Genomic DNA, 18,306 nt, shown 5'->3' on the forward strand with positions numbered 1-18,306 from the left:
ACCTGAGCCGAAGGCAGACGCTTAACTGACTGAGCCACTCAGGCGTCCCTCTATTTTTGTCTTTTAAAAAAAGTATTATTGAGATAGTTCACATACCATATAGTTCACCCTTTAAAGTATGCAATTCACTTGTTCATAGCGTATTTTTTTTTTTAGATGCTGTTAACTTTTTTTTTTAATTTTATTATTGTATGTCTTTTAAATACACTTAGAGAGGAAATGGAGCCTAGTATATATTTATTATAGTGTTTGTTTTAATAACCTTCTTTACCATTTCTGGTTCTCTTCATTCCTTCCTGTGGATTTGAAATACCATCTGGCATCATTTCCTTACACTAATACATCTTTACTCCCACCTACTTCTTTTGTGTTTATTATCAAATACATTGCATTTCTATGCTATTGACTCATCAATACAGTAATACATATTGTTTTATACAGTTGCTGTTTAAATCGGTAAAAAGAATAAAGTAAATATGCAATTATATTGTCCTTTCTAACTACCTCGTAATTACCTTTCAGCTCTCTTTGTTTTTTCATGTGTAGATTATACTCTGGCATCATTTGCTTTCAGCCTGAAGAACATCTTTTATTTTTTCTTGTAAGGCAGGTCAGCCAGCAACAAATTTTGTTTTTATTCCATCTGGGTGTGTCTTTATTTTATCTTTAGCTTTGGAATATAGTTTTGCTAGATATAACTATTCTTGTTTGATATTATGTTACTTTCAGTACATTGTGTTATCCACTGCCTGCGCCTCCATTGCGTCTAATGAGAAGTCATTGGAGTTTAAACTTAATGGATCTCCCTTGTATGTAATGAGTTACTTTCTCTTCTTTCAAGATTTTTTTCTCTATCTTTGGCTTTTAGCTAAAATTTTGCCCGTAATGCATCTGGGTATGGGTCTTTCTGCATTTATATGCTTAGAGTTTGTTGAGCCTTGAGAATGTGTAGATTAATGTTTTTCATCAAATTCGGAAGTAATTAGCCATTATTTCTTTAAGTTTATTTCTACTCCTTCTTCTCCTGATACTCCCATTACACCTATTAGCGCACTTAATGATATCCCACATTTCTGTGAGGCTCTGTTCATTTTTGTTCATTCTTTTTTCCTCTGTTCTTCAGAATGCATAATCTCTACTGATATAGTTTCAAGATTAATGATTATTTATTCTGCCAGCTCAAATCTATGCCCCTATGGAGAATTTTTAATTTTTGTTATTGTACTTTTCAACTGCAGAATTTCCATTGGTTCTTTTTTCATCTTTTTTTTTTTAGATGTATTTATTTATTTATTTATTTGAGAGAGAGAGAGAGAGAGAGTAGAGGGGGTGGGGAGGGACAGAAGGAGATGGAGAAAAGAGAATCCCAAGGAGACTTCCTGCTAAGCACAGACCCACCCCCCCCCAACACAAGGCTCAATCTCAGGACCCTGAGATCACGACCTGAACCAAATGCTCAAGAGTCAGATGCTCAACTGACTGAGCCAACCAGGCGCCCCCATCATTTCTTTTTATTCATATTCTCTACTTAATGAGGTAGTGACATCATATTTTTCATTCTTTATGGGTTTTTTTTAGTTCTTTGAATATTTTTAAATAATAGCTTTGTAATATTTGTGGGCCACTGTTTTTATTGCTCACTTTTTTACTGCTATATGTAGGTCACATTTCCCTATTTCTTTTCATGTCTCATAATTTTTTGTTGAAACTGAACAGTTCAGATAATAATGTTGCATATATGATACATTGTGAAATAACTTAGCTACTCTTGATACTGATTCACTGCACCCCTAGATATTGATGTTGTTTGGTCATTTGTTTAAAGACTTGGATGAACAAACTCTGTGATGTCTATTTCTCTTGCAGTGTGCAGCCTCTGCTGTCCCTACTCAGATTTTTTTTTCCCCTTGTTTTTTTATCATTTGGCTTGAATACCTAGGAGTCACCCCTATATCAGCATTAGACTCATTAATCAAAGATTGTGATTATACCTCCTTGGCCATTTAGATTTTTACTTATTACTCTTTGATATGTGTGTGGCTTGAAGGCTGCCATCACAGTTCAGGGGGTTTACTTTGTCGCACGGTCAGCCAGAGGACTAGCAGCTGGAAGTTCCCTCTCTGATTGCTCCTGAGGAAGGCAGCCTCGGTTATGCACAGTTTTACAGATTAACAGAAGTGTGTGATTTAATTTAATTTAATTCAGTTTGATTTTATTTGATTTAGCTTTATTTTTAGAGAAGTTTTGGTTCACAGGAAAATTGAGGGGAAGGTACAAAGAATTCCCATATATCCCCCTGCCCTTATACATGCATAGTCCCCCATTATCAACAGCTACCACCAAAGTGATACAGTTGTTATAATTGATGAACCTATCTTGACAGGTCATATTCACCAGAGTTACATTATAGTTCACTCTTGATGTTGTACATTTTGTGGGCTTAGACAAATGTATAATGACATGCATCCATCATTATGGTATCATACAGAGTATTTTTTTTCACTTCCCTAAAAATCCTCTGTGTTCTGCCTGTTCATCCTTCTTCTCCTCCCCTAATCCCTAGCAAACACAGATCATTTCAATGTTTCCATAGTTTTGCCTTTTCCAGAATGTTATACAGTTGGAATTATAGGGTATGCAGCCTTTTCAGATAATCTTCTTTCACTTAGTAATATACATTTAAAGTTCCTCTGTGTCTTTTCATTGCTTAGTACCTCATTTATTTTTCATGTTGAGTAATATTCCATTGTGTAGAAATACCACAATTGATATAGCCATTCACCTACTGAAGGACATCTTGGTTGCTTCCTCGTTTCTGCAGTTATGAATAAAAGTGCTATAAACATCCCTGTGTAAGTAATTGTGAGGACTTAAATTATCAAGTCTTTTGGGTAAGTACTAAGGTGTGTGATGCTGGGTCACATGGTAAGCATATGCTTAGTTTTTAAGAAACTGCCTGTCTTCCCAAGTTGCTATACCATTTTCTGTTCCCACCAGTAATGTATGAGTTTCTGTTGTTCTGCATCCTCACCAGGATTTGGTGTTGTCAGTGTTCTGGATTTTGGCCATTCTAATAGGTGCATAGTGGTGTCTCATTTTAATTTGCATTTCCCTGATGACATATGATGTGGAGCATCTTTTCATGCTTATTTGCCATCTGTATATTTTCTTTGGTGAGATGTCTATTCAGATCTGAAGCCCATTTTTTAATCAGGTTGTTTGTTTTCTTATTGTTGAGTTTTAAGAGTTCTTTGATTATGTTAGATAGCAGTTCCTTTATGAGGTATGTATTTTGCAAATATTCTCTCCCAGTCTGTGGTTGTCTTCTCATTCTCTAGACAGTGTCTTTCGCAGAATAGAAGGTTTTAATTTTAATGAACTCCACCTCAACAATTATTATTCCAGAGACCTTGCCTTTGGTGTTATATCTAAAAAGTCATTGCCATACCCTGGGTTACCTAGGTTTTCTTCTATATTATTTTCTAGGAGTTTTATAGTTTTACATTTTACATTTAGGTTTATGATCCATTTTGAGTTAATGTTTGTGAAAGATACAGGGTCTTTGTCTAGCCTAATTTATTTGTTTATGGACATCCAGTTGTTCCAGCACCACTTACTGAAGAGACTGCCTTTGTTCCTTTGTCAAAGATCAGTTGACTGTATTTATGTGAGTCTATTTCTGGGCTCTCTTTTCTGTTCCATTGATATATATGTCTAATCATTTGCCAGTACCACAGTCTTAATTACTAGAGATTTTTCTTTATTTTTCCAGACTCAGTGAGATAAATTTGACATAGAGCATTGTATAAGTGTTTAAGATGTACAGTGTGATGATTTGATAAACATGTATATTGCAAAATGATTATACTGTAGCTTTATAGTAAGTTTTCTAGTTGGATAGTGTCAGTCTTCCAACTTTGTTGTTCTCCTTCAGTATTGTGTCTTTTGCCTTTCCATATAAGGATCCACCTGTCACTATCCACAAAATAACTTGTTGAGATCTTGGTTGGAATTGCATTGAATATAGATCAAGTCAGAAAGAACTGACTTAACCATACTGTCTTTGTAGGCATGAACATGGAATTAGTTCTTTCAATTTCCCACATGTATTTAGTTCTTTCATTTCATTCATCAGAGTTTTGTAGTTTTCCTCATATATCGAACTTGTATATTTTCTGTTAGATTTACACCTTAATTGTTTTGGGGTTGCAAATGTAAATGGCATTGTTTTTAATTTCAAATTCCACTTGTAATTTTGTATCCTGAAAACTTGCTACAATTGCATGTTTGTTCCAGAAGAGATTTTTCTGTCAGTTCTTTAGGATTTTCGACAAATAATCATGTCATCTGCAAATAATAATAGTGATTTCTTCCTTCCCAGTCTCTATACTTTTTATTTCCTTTTTTGTTTTATTGAATTAACTAAAATTCCCAGTACAATGTTGAAAAGAAGTGGTGAGCAGGGACATTCTTCCCTTATACCTGATTTAGTGGGGTATCTTCAAGTTTTTCACCATTAAGTATGTTAGCTGTACAGTTTTTTGTAGATGGTCTTTATCAAATTGAGAAAAATCCCTTTTTATTTCTAGTTTACTGAGAGTTTTTATCAAGAATGGGTGTTAGGTTTTGTCAGTTGCTTTTTCTGTATTTATTGATGTGATATTTGATTTTCCTTTTTTAGGCTGTTGATGTAACGGAATATATTAATTGATTTTTCAGATGTTGAAACAGCCTTGCATACCTGGGTTATATCCCACTTGATCATGCTGTATATACGTCTTTTTCTATTTTGTTGAGGATTTTTGCTTTATATTCATGAATTATTAGTCTATAGTTTTCTTGTAATATCTTTGTCTGGTTTCGGTATTAGGCCTCCTAGAATGAGGTAGAAAGTATTGCCTCTGCTTCTGTCCTCTGAGAGAGATTGTAGAGAATTGGTAGGTTTCTTCCTTAAATCACCAGTTAACTCCTCTGAGCCTGGTGCTTCCTGTTTTGGAAGGTTATTAATTATTGGATCAATTTATTTAATAGATATAGGCCTATTCAGATTCTTCTTGTGTGAGATTTGGCAATTTGTGTTTCAAGGAATGGATCTCTTTCATCTGGATTATCAAATATGTGGGCATAAAGTTATTTATAGTATTCCTTTATTTTCCTGTTAATGTCCATAGGATCTGTAATGATGTGTTCTCTTTAATTTCTGGTATTAGTAATGTGTACCCTCTCATCCCCTCGCCCTGACCCCCTTAGGCTGCCTAGAAACTCATCATTTTTATTGTTCTTTTCAAAGAACCAGCTTTTAATTTTGCTGATTTTCTATATTGCTTTCTGTTTTTAATTTCATTGATTTCTACTCTAATTTTTATTATTTCTTTTCTTTCACTTTGGATTTAATTTGGTCATCTTTTTCTAGTTTTCTAATGTGGAAACTTAGATTTGGTAATTTTGGATCTTCTTTTCTGGTATGTGCATTCAGTGCTGTAACTTCCTTCTAACCACTGCTTTCACTGCATTGCAAAAATTTTGATGTGCTATTTTCATTTAGTTCAAAATACTTTTAAATTTCCCTTGGGAGTGCTTCTTTGTCTCATGTGTTATTTTAAAGCATATTATTTAATCTCTGTGTATCTTTCTGATAATGATTTCTAGTTTAATTAAATTTCTAATTTTAAGAGCAGACACTGTATGATTGCTCTTCTTTTAAATTTGCTAAGATGTGTTTTACGATCTCTGACTTTGATGTTACAGGTGAGCTTGAGAAAAATGTATATTCTGCTTTTGGATGAAGTCAGTCTGTAGATATTAATTCTATCCACTTGACTCATGGTGTGTAGTTGAGTTCAACTATGTCCTTACTGATTTTCTGGCTGCTGAATCCATTTTTTTCAAGATTTTATTTATTTATTGGAGAGAGTAGAGAGCACAAGCCAGGCGGGGTGGGGGAAGGCAGAGGGAGAAGCAGACTCCCTGCTGAGCAGGGAGGCTGGCACCCCAGGATCATGACCTGAGCAGAAGGCAGACGCTTAACTGAATGAGCCACCCAGGCACCCCTGAATCTGTCCATTTCTAATAGAGGGATGTTGAAGTCTCTCCAACTATGATAGTAGATTCATCTATTTCTAATTGTAGTTCTGCTTGTAGTTAGTTTTTGCTTTACACAGTTTGATGCTCTGTTGTAAGGGACATACATGGTAAGGATTATTATGTCTCTTGAATTGGCTCCTGTATCATTGTGTAATGCCCTTGTTTATTCCTGATTACTTATTTTAAAGTCTGCTCTGTCTGAAATTGATGTAACTATTCCTGCTTTCTTTTGATAACTTTTACCATCCATTTACTCACTTTTAGTTTATATGTGTGTCTTTACACTTAAAGTGGATTTCTTATAGATAGCCTATACTTGGGTCTTTTTTTTTTTAATTTAATTTTATTATATTATGTTAATAACCATACATTACATCATTAGTTTTTGATGTAGTGTTCCATGATTCATTGTGTGTGCATAACACCCAGTACTCCATTCAATATGTGCCCTCCTTAATACGCATCACCAGGCTAACCCATCCCCCACCCCCTGCCCCTCTGGAACCCTCAGTTTGTTTCTCAGAGTCCATAGTCTCTCATGGTTCGTCTCCCCCTCCGATTCACCCCCCACTTTCATTTTTCCCTTCCTACTATCTTCTCTTTTTTTTTTAACATATAATGTACTATTTGTTTTAGAGTTACAGGTCTGTGATTCATCAGTCTTACAATTCACAGCGCTCACCATAGCACATACCCTCCCCATTGTCTATCACCCAGCCACCCCATCCCTTCCACCCCCACCACTCCAGCAACCCTGTTTCCTGAGATTAAGAATTCCTCATATCAGTGAGACCATATGATACATGTCTTTCTCTGACTTATTTCGCTTAGCATAATACCCTCTAGTTCTGTTCACGTCGTTGCAAATCGGGTTTTTTGATGGCTGCATAATATTCCATTGTATCTATATATACCACATCTTCTTTATCCATTCATCTGTCAGTGGACATCTTGGCTCTTTCCATAGTTTGGCTATTGTGGACATTGCTGCTATAAACATTGGGGTGCACGTACCCCTTCGGATCACTACATTTGTATCTTTGGGGTAAATACCCAGTAGTGCAATTGCTGGGTCGTAGGGCAGCTCTATTGTCAACTCTTTGAGGAACCTCCATACTGTTTTCCAAAGTGGCTGCACCAGCTTACATTCCCACCAACAGTGTAGGAGGGTTCCCCTTTCTCCACATCCTCGCCAACATCTGTCATTTCCTGCCTTGTTAATTTTAGCCATTCTGACTGGTGTGAGGTGGTATCTCATTGAGGTTTTGATTTGGATTTCCCTGATGCCGAGCGATGTCAAGCACTTTTTCATGTGTCTGTTGGCCATTTGGATGTCTTCTTTGGAGAAATGTCTGTTCATGTCTTCTGCCCATTTCTTGATTGGATTCTTTGTTCTTTGGGTGTTGAGTACAGATTTTGGATACTGGCCCTTTATCTGATATGTCATTTGCAAATATCTTCTCCCATTGTGTCAGTTGTCTTTTGGTTTTGTTGACTGTTTCCTTTGCTGTGCAAAAGCTTTTTATCTTGATGAAGTCCCAATAGTTCATTTTTGCCCTTGCTTCCCTTGCCTTTGGCGATGTTTCTAGAAAGAATTTGCTGTGGCTGAGGTCGAAGAGGTTGCTGCTTGTGCTCTCCTCTAGGATTTTGATGGACTCCTATCTCACATTTAGGTCTTTCATCCATTTTGAGTCTATTTTTGTGTGTGGTGTAAGGAAATGGTCCAGTTTCATTCTTCTGCATGTGGCTGTCCAGTTTTCCCAACACCATTTGTTGAAGAAACTGTCTTTTTTCCATTGGACATTCTTTCCTGCTTTGTCGAAGATGAGTTGACCATAGAGTTGAGGGTCCATTTCTGGGCTCTATTCTGTTCCACTGATCTATGTGTCTGTTTTTGTGCCACTACCATACCGTCTTGATGATGACAGCTTTGTAATAGAGCTGGAAGTCCAGAATTGTGATGCCGCCAGCTTTGCTTTTCTTTTTCAACATTCCTCTGGCTGTTCGGGGTCTTTTCTGGTTCCATACAAATTTTAGGATTATTTGTTCCATTTCTTTGAAAAAAGTTGATGGTATTTTGATAAGGATTGCATTAAATGTGTATTGGGTCTTGTTTTTTGATCCACTTTGACAACCTCTTACTTGGTACCATTGACATTCAAATTGATTATTGATGTAGTTGGATTAATACCTACCATATTCCTTACTGTTTCTATTTGTTGCCCTTGTTCTTTGCTTTTATTTTGTCTTCCACTCTTTTTTCTGCTTTTTGTAAAAAATTTTAATTGAGCATTTTATGATCCCATTTGCTTTCTTTTCTTAACATATTGATACTTTTTTTTTTTTAAGTGGTTGCCTTAGAGTTTGCAATATATATTTACAGGAAATCCAAGTCCACGTTTAAATAATACTGTATCACTTCATGGGTAGTATGAGTACCTTATAATAACAAAATAATCACAGTTCATCCTTCCTATCTCTGGTATCATTGCTGTCATTCTTTTACTTACATATAAGGATATATAATCAAAACATATGCATATATGTGATATATACATAAACATACATAATCAAATACATTGTTGGTATTATTTTGAACAAAAACTTATTAGAGCAGTTTAGAAAAATTAAAGTTTTTATTTTACCTTCACTTATTCCTTCTTCAGTGCTCTTCCTTACTTTATGTAGATTCATGTCTCTAACCTATATTATTTTCCTTCTCTCTAAAGCACTTTTTTAAAAGATTTTATTTATTTATTTATTTGAGAGAGAAAGAGTGCAGGTGGGAGGAAGGGGCAGAGAGGTAGGGAGAGGGAGAGCATCTCAAGCAGACTCCATGCAGAGCATAGAGCCCAACACGGAGCCCGATCTCCTGACCCCGAGATCATGACCTGAGCCGAAACCAAGAGTCAGATGCTTAACTGAACTGAACCACCCAGGAACCCCTCTAAAGCACTTCTTTTAACATTTCTTGCAAACCAGGTCTATTGGCAAAAATTCTCTCAATTTTTAGTCTGAGAAAGTCTTTATTTTTCCTTCACTTCTGAAGGATAGTTTTGCAGGGCACAGAATTCTAGTCTGGTGGGGTTTTTCTCCTAACACTTTACTCCACTCTCTTCTAGCTTGCATGGTTTCTGAGGAGAAGTTAGACATTATTCTTATCATTATTTCTCTGGAGATAAAGTATTTTTTTTCCCTCTGGCTTCTTCTTTAGTTTGAAAATGATATGCTTAAATGTAGTTGTTTTGTCATTTTATCCTGCTGGTGTTCTCTGAGTGTCCTGGATCTGTGGTTTGGTATCTGATGTTAATTTGGGAAAATTCTCTGTCATTTCTATTTTAAATTATTGTTATTATTGTCTTGCTTCTCCTTCTCATATTCCCATTATATTAACACCTATTGTACTTGTATTATAGTCAGATGTTCTGTTTTACCTCCATCTACAATATCTTTGCTTTTAAGTTTTTGAGGATTCTCTTGCTGTGTCCCCTAGAGCAGAGGTTTTTTCCTCAGCTGTGTCCAGTCTACTTTGTTTCTTTTACAGTTTTCATCTCTAGCATTTCTTTTTGGTTCTTAGGATTTCCATCTATCTGCTTTCATTGCTTATCTGTTCTTGCATGTGGTCTACTTTTTCCATTAGAGCCCTTAGCATATTGACCATAGTTTTATTTTTTTGAAATTTTATTTGTCAGAGAAAGAGCACATGCACAAGCAAGGGGAGCAGCAGGCAGTGGGAGAAGCAGGCTCCCTGCCGAGCAAGGAGCCTGATGTGGGACTCCATCCCAGGACCCTAGGATCATGAAGGCATAAGACCCTGAGCTGAAGGCAGATGTTTAACTGACTGAGCCACCTAGGCATCCTGATCATAGTTGTTTTAAATTGCCAGTCTGATAATTCTGATATTTCTGTCATGCCTGATTCTGATGTTTGCTCTGTCCTTTACACTGTGTTTTTGCCTTTTGGTATGCCTTATAATTTTTTTCTTGATAGCCAAACATGATGTACTAGGTAAAAGGAACTGCTGTAAATTACCTTTACTAATATGGTAATGAGGTATGGGAGGAGGGGAAGCATTCTTTAGTCCTATGATTATAGGTCTCAGTCTTTTAGTGAGCCTATGCCTCTGGACTATAAACTTCACAAGTGTTTCTCAGTTTTTTCCTTTACCCATGGTTGGGACAAAATGGGTAGAGTTGGCTGGAGTTGGGTATTTCTCTTCCCCTAGATCGGTTAGGTTCTGATAATATCCCAGCAAGTTGTGCTCTGCCTAACCAGTTTCTCCTGAGGAGAGGCTTTGTTAAGAATAACATACTCTGGCAGATTTCAGAGTGGTTCCTTTTCTTCTCCCCCTGCCAAAAGCACAGGGGAGTTTGCTCTAATATTTTACTGTGGAAACCCAGTTGAGCTTCTGGAGGTAAATCTCACAGTATTATGCGGAGGTCCGCCTATAACTGGGTCGCTCTGAGTTTTGAACTCTCAGACTTGTCACAATGAATCTCCAACAGTCTGTGAATTATGGCTCAGGTTTTCCTACCCCAGCAATGGTTCTCAAGGTGGTTTTTGTTTCTGAGTCTGCTCCAATAAGCTCTTACCTCCTCTGTCTCCCAATCTTGGGGACAGCTATTTTCCTCTCTATGGCTCCAGGAAGTTGTTGATTTTTTAGTCTGTTGAGCTCTTTACTTGTCAGGATGCAGTAACAACTTCCAAACTCCTTACATGCAGAACTGGAAACCAGTCTACTGTGATTTTTACGCTTTCTAGGAGTCGTTCGTAGGTCAGAGCAGCTTATTTTTTAACCAGTGTTTGGTTAGAGGTTGTGCTTAAGCCCTTGTGCCAGTGAGGCTTCTTCCCTGTGTTGATAGATCGATGTGGGGCATGGTGAATGATAACAAAATACCCTCATCCCGTTCTTTTTGCCCACGATTGGGTGCAGCTTAAGCATATGTGCAGAGCCTTGCCAACTTCTAGGATCATCTATGATCCCAGGAGGGCTTTTCTTGGCTGTCTTTCCCTGGTTCTCTATTAAATTTCTGGCTGCTCTACTCTTTCTTTGGTTGCTGGGCAGAACTTTTATGCCACTGAACAGGAGCTGGGGGTGGGACAGCATCCCTGTTCTCCCAGAATAACACCCCTTTTCTGTGAGCAGGGGGCCAGGGGTAACCCCTAGTTTTTAGCTTGTCCCTCCAGGTGGTCTTAGCCTGCTGTGCCTGGGAGAGAGTTACTACCTGACAAGTAGGGGATGGAAAAGAAGGGAGCCTTCTTCCTCCCAGCTACTGTCCAGAACAGAGCTTCTGCAACCTACCAATGGCCTGCTTCTTCCAAGGTAGCTGTAGATGAGGAGCTAGAGAAAGAGGGAACGCCCATCTTCTTACCCATGTCTGCCCAGAATAGAGCTCCTGGAGTAGCAGTGGTGAGGGAGAGGGGACAGGGGAAGGGAACAGGTTGTGGTTCAAATGCTACAAACTCACTGTTTTCCTGAGATTTGGTAGATTTTCTTGAATAAATGTTTCTCCATTTGCTGTATGCCCTTAGGACAATTTCTGAAGACTTTAAATGATTATCTTTTATTAGTTTCACCAGTTAAAAAGTTGTAATGCCAAGCTCCTCCCTCCACCATTACAGAAATCCTACCCTGGTTGAACACTTTAAAAGAAAGTTCAATAAACTTTTGAGCTAAACTTCTGATTTTTTTTTTTAACATTGATATAGGAAGGACCACACACACAACCTTAGTAATACATTCACCTATTTAAAAGCATTCCAGTGCTCGCTTCAACAGCACATATACTAAAATCAGAACAGTAAAAGCATTCCAGAAATATATGAAGGAAAACCTTACATTCTCCTCCCTCTTTTTCCAAAGGTAACCACTGTTAAAAGTATAATGTGTGTCCTAGGGGATTCTTCAGAACTTTCAGAGAGAGAGCCTCACTTTATGAAAGAATTAAATAAGTAATACATGAAGTGCTTCCATGAAAATCACTGTTTCTTCTATTGTGTTTCTAGTCATTCATACCTAGAAAAATTCCTTACGGAGCAAATGATGGAAAGGAGAGAAGATGTATGGCTTCCACTCATTTCCTATAGAAATTCGTTAGTCACTGGAGGTGAAGATGATAGAATGTCTGTGAACAGTGGAAGTAGCAGCAGTAAAACATCCTCAGTAAGAAATAAGAAAGGACGACCCCCACTTCACAAAAAACGAGTAGAAGGTAAGTCTGCCTTTAAGCTGTGAGACAAGTAGTTTGCTTACTATTGCAGAGGTAAAGTGGCAAATCTGTTGAAGCAAGGAAATACTGTTAAGCATGTTATTTCCTTGTAGATTTGACACATACTGAGAGGTTAAGGCAAAAAGGTTGGAATAGACAAAGTGGAAGAGAAAAGGGTCAAGGAAAAAGAAGTTGGAAGAGCATGAAACACAGAGGAAGATGGTGCAGAGAAAAGTGGAAAGTTACAAAGGTTTATAAAATTGATCCCCATATCATAGACCCTCTAATACATTAAAAATTAAAATAAGGTAGTTACCAAAATTCATCCTAATGTAGGAGAGATTCTGATAAGTTGAAGGTAGACCTCTGCAGCAAATTGAATATACCAAAACAACTTTCCATTTCTACCCCATGGATGAGTAATTTATTTTTGTGCATTAAAATAATGATAGCCAACTCTGGTTTTATAACCCTTATGGACTGTAGGAACCAGGGAGTTGAATTGTCATGAATAGGGCGCCTGGGTGGCTCAGTTGGTTAAGCGACTGCCTTCAGCTCAGGTCATGATCCTGGAGTCCCTGGATAGAGTCCCACATCGGGCTCCCTGCTCAGCGAGGAGCCTGCTTCTCCCTCTAACCCTCCCCCCTCTTATGTACTCTCTCTCTTTCTCTCATTCTCGCTCTCTCATTCTCTCATTCTCGCTCTCTCAAATAAATAAATCTTAAAAAAAAAAAAGAATTGTCATGAATATGTGATCATTGGTAGTTAATTCATGTATCCAAAAAGACTAAAAATTTCTTTATTAGAGCATTACTCTTAAACTAAGACAATTCAAAGTACAAATGCTTATTTCCTCAAATAACCTTCCCCCATCTCCATGGTTTTCCTAATAAATATTCTCCAAACCAAGAGAGAGGAAGGCAATGATCTGAATCCTCCTCTGCTCCCTTTTACAACCTTCTATTACCTTTCAGTATCTCACCTCTGCTGCCTAAAAACTAGTAACTCATGAAAGATTTTGCTACAACCTGTAGCAGAATTAATTAGAATTTAAATCTGTTTCTTTCCTCATTGGGGAGGCAGTATTGACTATTGGTGACGAGCACACACTCTAAAACTAGAGTTCTAGAATTCACACCTGGCTTTCTAGTTTTAAACTGTATGACTTTTGAGCATGTTATTTAACCTCTCAGCCTCAATCATTGATCACACAAAGGATGATCAGAGTACCTATCCTGTCTGTCAGCTATTGTAAATATTAAATGAGATACTCCAAATAAAATACTTAGTATACACACAGAGGTTACTTAGCACAGTGCTTAGCACATAGGCACATGCAGTAAATGTTAGCTGCTATTGTCAGAATGTCAGTATTTCAAAGAGAATAAAAGATATGAAAATATTTACAGAATTAATGTTAAAGATTTTCTTTCAGTTTTTATTTTTGGGACTTAAAGTCTTTTTGGTCCAGAAAATGAAAATACTAAGTCCTGTCTTTGTAGTGTAGGATCCTAAACTTTTCTCTAAATAAAGACTCCAGTCACTTCCTTTTTAAAATGTCTTCTAGAGCAGCCTCTATCAGGATGCCCCTGCCACATCCATCTATCCATCCATCTATCCAGTCTGTCTGTCTGGATATAGATCTAGATATACAGATATTTTTACTCACAGCTTTTCTTACATGTAATATTCCTATTAGCCAACATTCATTAAATTCTTGCTGTGTATCAGGAATGTGCTTTATATGCATTATTAGCATTTAATCATTTACTTGACTAACATTTGTAAAGCATTTAGGTCAGTACGTGGCACAAAGTGAATGCTGTATAAATGTTTTATAAATGAACTCTTGAGTAAACATTATTATCTGTATTTCACACAGAAGAAACTAAAGCTTAGAGAATTGAAATAACCACATATAATTCCTTCACTAATGGGGCAGTCAAGTATTATCTTCAGGACGAAGAAAAGCATATATAAACCAGATAATTTGTTGTTAAATTGCAAAAAAGAAAACTTGCTGTTGTGTCAGTTTGAAATTTACCAGAGACTGAGGTAGGTCGTGTGCCCAGAATCCTTAGGCAGCAGTTTCATCTGTTTGGAATAAAGATGAGAAAGCTTTGCAAGAAGTGTTTTTATTGAGGAACCCTTAGGGGTTAGGAGAATCTCTTCAAGAAGAGTGAGTTCTTCCTGAAGTTATTCATTAAGTCTTTACCATACACCTTTCTAAGAACTGTGTGAAATGCTGGAGATTAGGTATTAATAAAAATGCTCATAGTACAGATGGAAAGACAGAGAAGCAAGAGAAGCAGGCGATTTCAGTTCCACATGGGCAGTGCTCTGATGGGCGAAAAAGGTTTTCTGGGAACATAAAGGGGAGTGATCAAACTCTTAATCAGGAAAGATTTTCTGGGAAAGATGACATGTAGTAGAGCTGAAAGATGGATTTACCAGGTTAAGAACCTAAATGATAACCATTCTTATAAGTGCAGCAAAAAATAAAAGTTAGGAATTAAATGTTGAATGAAAAGTGGTATGAATAAAAGAAGATAAAACCTCTTTTTGCTGATTAAGTGAAGAGATTGGTGAATAGTGAGCTTCGAATCAGTGGAATGACCTTAACAAGGCAATAGCTAAATATTTTCCAGGAACTAAAAAGCTTATCTAGAACATACACGTGTCTGATAATTTTTGAAACACTGAGAGATGGAATGTTTGATAGCAAGTGAGGAACCTAACATGCTGCACAAATCTGAGACTTAATGGAGGAAGAAAAACAATGGGATTCATACTGTGTACTTTGTGATTTAAATTTTTTTTTTCATTTAAATTCTTCAGAAGGAAAAGCATAGCAGTAATACTTTTAAATCTTCCCATATTAAGAAAATAGCTTAGGGGCGCCTGGGTGGCTCAGTTGGTTGAGCGACTGCCTTCGGCTCAGGTCATGATCCTGGAGTCCCGGGATCGAGTTCCGCATCGGGCTCCCTGCTCGGCGGGGAGTCTGCTTCTCCCTCTGACCCTCCTCCCTCTCATGTACTCTCTCTCATTCTCTCTCTCTCAAATAAATAAATAAAATCTTTAAAAAAAAAAAAAGCTTAGAATGTTTATAGTAGAAACTTTATGTAACATTATACCAGCCTGTAGTTTAGATACATAAATAATGCTATATCTGCTCACATCTTTGTAAATGACCAGAAGAAGGAAGAAACAGCTCCTGGTCCCTTGAAGAAATTTAATTCTAATTACAGAGATAACATATACAGTTGACAAATCACCTGCCAATGCAGACCACTGTATAATTAAATCCTAAGTAAGTAGGAATGATTCTGTTTCCTCTAGAAGTTAAAAGAGAATGGGAAGTCGGGGCTGGGTAGGGTGATTAAGGAGGGCTTCCCTAAAGAGGTAGAACTTAGAAGCATGAAAACAGTGAGCCTCTTAACCCATCCCCGCACATACAGCCTGGCAAAAAGTTATTTCTCTGGTGACCAGTGTCCCAGTTGTGCAGTGGGATTTGCTGATTTTCCGTAAAGGTCTGCCAGGCTTTAAGTGCTTGTGCCTGGGGCCCCTGTAAGGCCCAGCAAATAGGCCCTTTATTGCTTGAGCAAAAGAAGGTTAGAGGGGTCTCTGGCTGGCCTAATTCTTCCTCTTCTGCAGTGAATTAATCCTTAGAGAAGGAGGGACTTGGAAGAGAGGATAAGGTAAGGATAGCTGACATTTGATGGTTACATCCATTACATCATTTAATCCTTAAAACTCTTTGAGGTTGGGTATTGATATCCTTATTTTGTATATGAGAAACCTGAGTTTTGGAAGTTTAATAACTTACAGAAAGTCACACAAGTGAGTGGTGTAAGTAGGATTCAAGCTAGGCAGTCTAACCCAGGAGCCATGTTCTGCAAGTCTGTGCTGTAACTTCTACCAGAGTTTCCTCCACTCATGACATTTTGTGAATCTAACTGGAATTTTACAGATGAAAGTCTGGATAATACGTGGCTAAATAGGACTGATACCATGATTCAGACACCTGGCCCCCTTCCAGCACCACAGCTCACTTCCACTGTACTGCGAGAAAATAGCCGGCCCATGGGAGAGCAGATTCAGGAACCTGAGTCTGAACATGGTTCTGAACCTGACTTTTTACACAAGTAAGTAGTAAAAATTCATTTTCTTGGTATAAAATCTTTAATTGTTGGGCGCCTGGGTGGCTCCGTTGGTTAAGCGACTGCCTTCGGCTCAGGTCATGATCCTGGAGTCCCGGGATCGAGTCCCGCATCGGGCTCCCTGCTCGGCAGGGAGTCTGCTTCTCCCTCTGACCCTCCTCCCTCTCGTGCTCTCTGTCTCTCATTCTCTCTCAAATAAATAAATAAAAATCTTAAAAAAAAAAAAAAAACTTTAATTGTTAAAGAAAAGTTATCCAAGAAAAACTTTGTTAAAACATATTATTGGTTAGTTCATGAGAAAAAAAACCACAAGCAGAGATAATTTGTATTAGAAAATATATAATAAGGTCTGCCAACACTTATAGATATCAGTTAATCGAAGTCCAGAGACCTTTAAAGCATGGTGCCTCACTAAGTGCTGAGCTCAGTTGGATTCATTGGGCAGGTCTGTTACTTCTCGGGGACTTGTGAAAAAGACATGCAGGTTATTATAAGAGTCTCTGCTAAGGTTGTTACTAGTCTGAACACCAAATAGACTACTCCTTTTATCATCCATTTAATTAATAGTACTTTGTCTTGTCAAGTTTATATTTTAAACTTAAACTGTTATGGATTAAGATATTTGTCAAGATATTTGATAAATTCTCAGAACAGTTGCCCTTTCCCTAAGAGAGAATCAAAGCGTTACCTTTTCCCACACTAGTAATTAATATGTTTTCTAGTACCAGGGCCCCAAAAATTTTGGAAAAGGCATGATGTTGGTATGACTTTTGCTATAAAAAAACTTTTTCTTTGTTATTTTCCATTCAGCTATGAAGTTGTCCTATCTCCTTGTGTTTCTATTCATATTGGGGTAATGCTGTGAATTACTCTGAGGGTGAGAGAGAATTCTCAGTTGAACTCAACAGATTTAGCAGGTTGAAAATGGAAAGAGGCAGTGTTAGAATTATTCAAATCCTGAGTTTTCATAAAGCATCTTTGCCCAGAGGATCTGCCTTTCTTCAAAGCTAAAAGGATAATCATTGTCAGCCACTACAAAACAGCATTCGTAGAGGGTAGTTTGCCTTATGACCAGCATTCCCATCCCGCTTCCTAGAGGGTGAATTCTTCCTTATTTGAGCAGCCTGCCTTACTTCCCTGACTTTACCACTTGTTAGTTCCTCCCCTCTGTGGTCTGCTTTTCCCTGCTATAGGTTTATCAGTTTAATCAAGGTGGTAGCCCCACATGATATAAAGATAGCTGCTTAGAGAGAACTTCATGTGACAGATGTTACCTACTAAAAAACCATTAAGGTTTACGTCCTGTAAAATCCCCAAGAGGCATGTTTATGCAAGTGTCATGTGCCAGTAAGTGTACAGGGGAGAGGAAAATTTAGCCCAGCATGCACCTGACTCCAAATCTCTTCAGAAGGACTGAGAAGAAAATGTGTTAATACCTTTCCTTGTTCAACTCTGGAGAGCTCTGAGCCACAAGACCAGCATCATTTCTGCCCCTTAGGGGACTGGCTGTCCAAGTAGGAACACTTGTGAGCAGGGCAGCAGCTGGATACAGAGGTCTCCGAAGCACTCTTGTTTGACAAAGATTCGGGGAACAAACCTGATAAATTAAGCACCTGTAGGGGAGGGAAAGGTTTTACCCAACCCTCTTAGGATCCCTGACTGGGTCTGAAAATTTAAATGGACAGATCCAAGAGGAGAAAAGCATACACATTTTACTGATTTCTTTACATGTACATGGGAGCTTTTACCATAGAATTAAGACCTGAAGAAGTTACCAAAGCAGGGAGCTTTTATACCTTTTAGACAAAGAATAAATCTGTGAAGAATTGACAAGACAAAGGAATTTGGACTAG

The 18,306-nt window shown here is 37.7% G+C and overlaps 1 protein-coding gene across 7 annotated transcripts in view; it reads left to right on the forward strand.

Annotated features, from left to right (window-relative positions):
* STAG1 (STAG1 cohesin complex component) overlaps positions 1-18,306 on the forward strand; it is a 415,977-nt gene that overhangs the window by 392,424 nt on the left and 5,247 nt on the right. For all 7 annotated transcript variants that reach the window (XM_064587431.1, XM_045903718.3, XM_064587432.1 and 4 more), the window contains 2 exons: positions 12,091-12,296; positions 16,264-16,438. In XM_064587431.1, coding sequence (XP_064443501.1) covers positions 12,091-12,296; positions 16,264-16,438 — 381 coding nt within the window. The remainder of the gene's footprint in view (positions 1-12,090; positions 12,297-16,263; positions 16,439-18,306) is intronic.

This window comes from Mirounga angustirostris, unplaced genomic scaffold (genome assembly GCF_029215605.1).
Source record: "Mirounga angustirostris isolate CCGP_5_RB_7025 unplaced genomic scaffold, mMirAng1.0.hap1 SCAF_1, whole genome shotgun sequence".
Taxonomy (NCBI): domain Eukaryota; kingdom Metazoa; phylum Chordata; class Mammalia; order Carnivora; family Phocidae; genus Mirounga; species Mirounga angustirostris.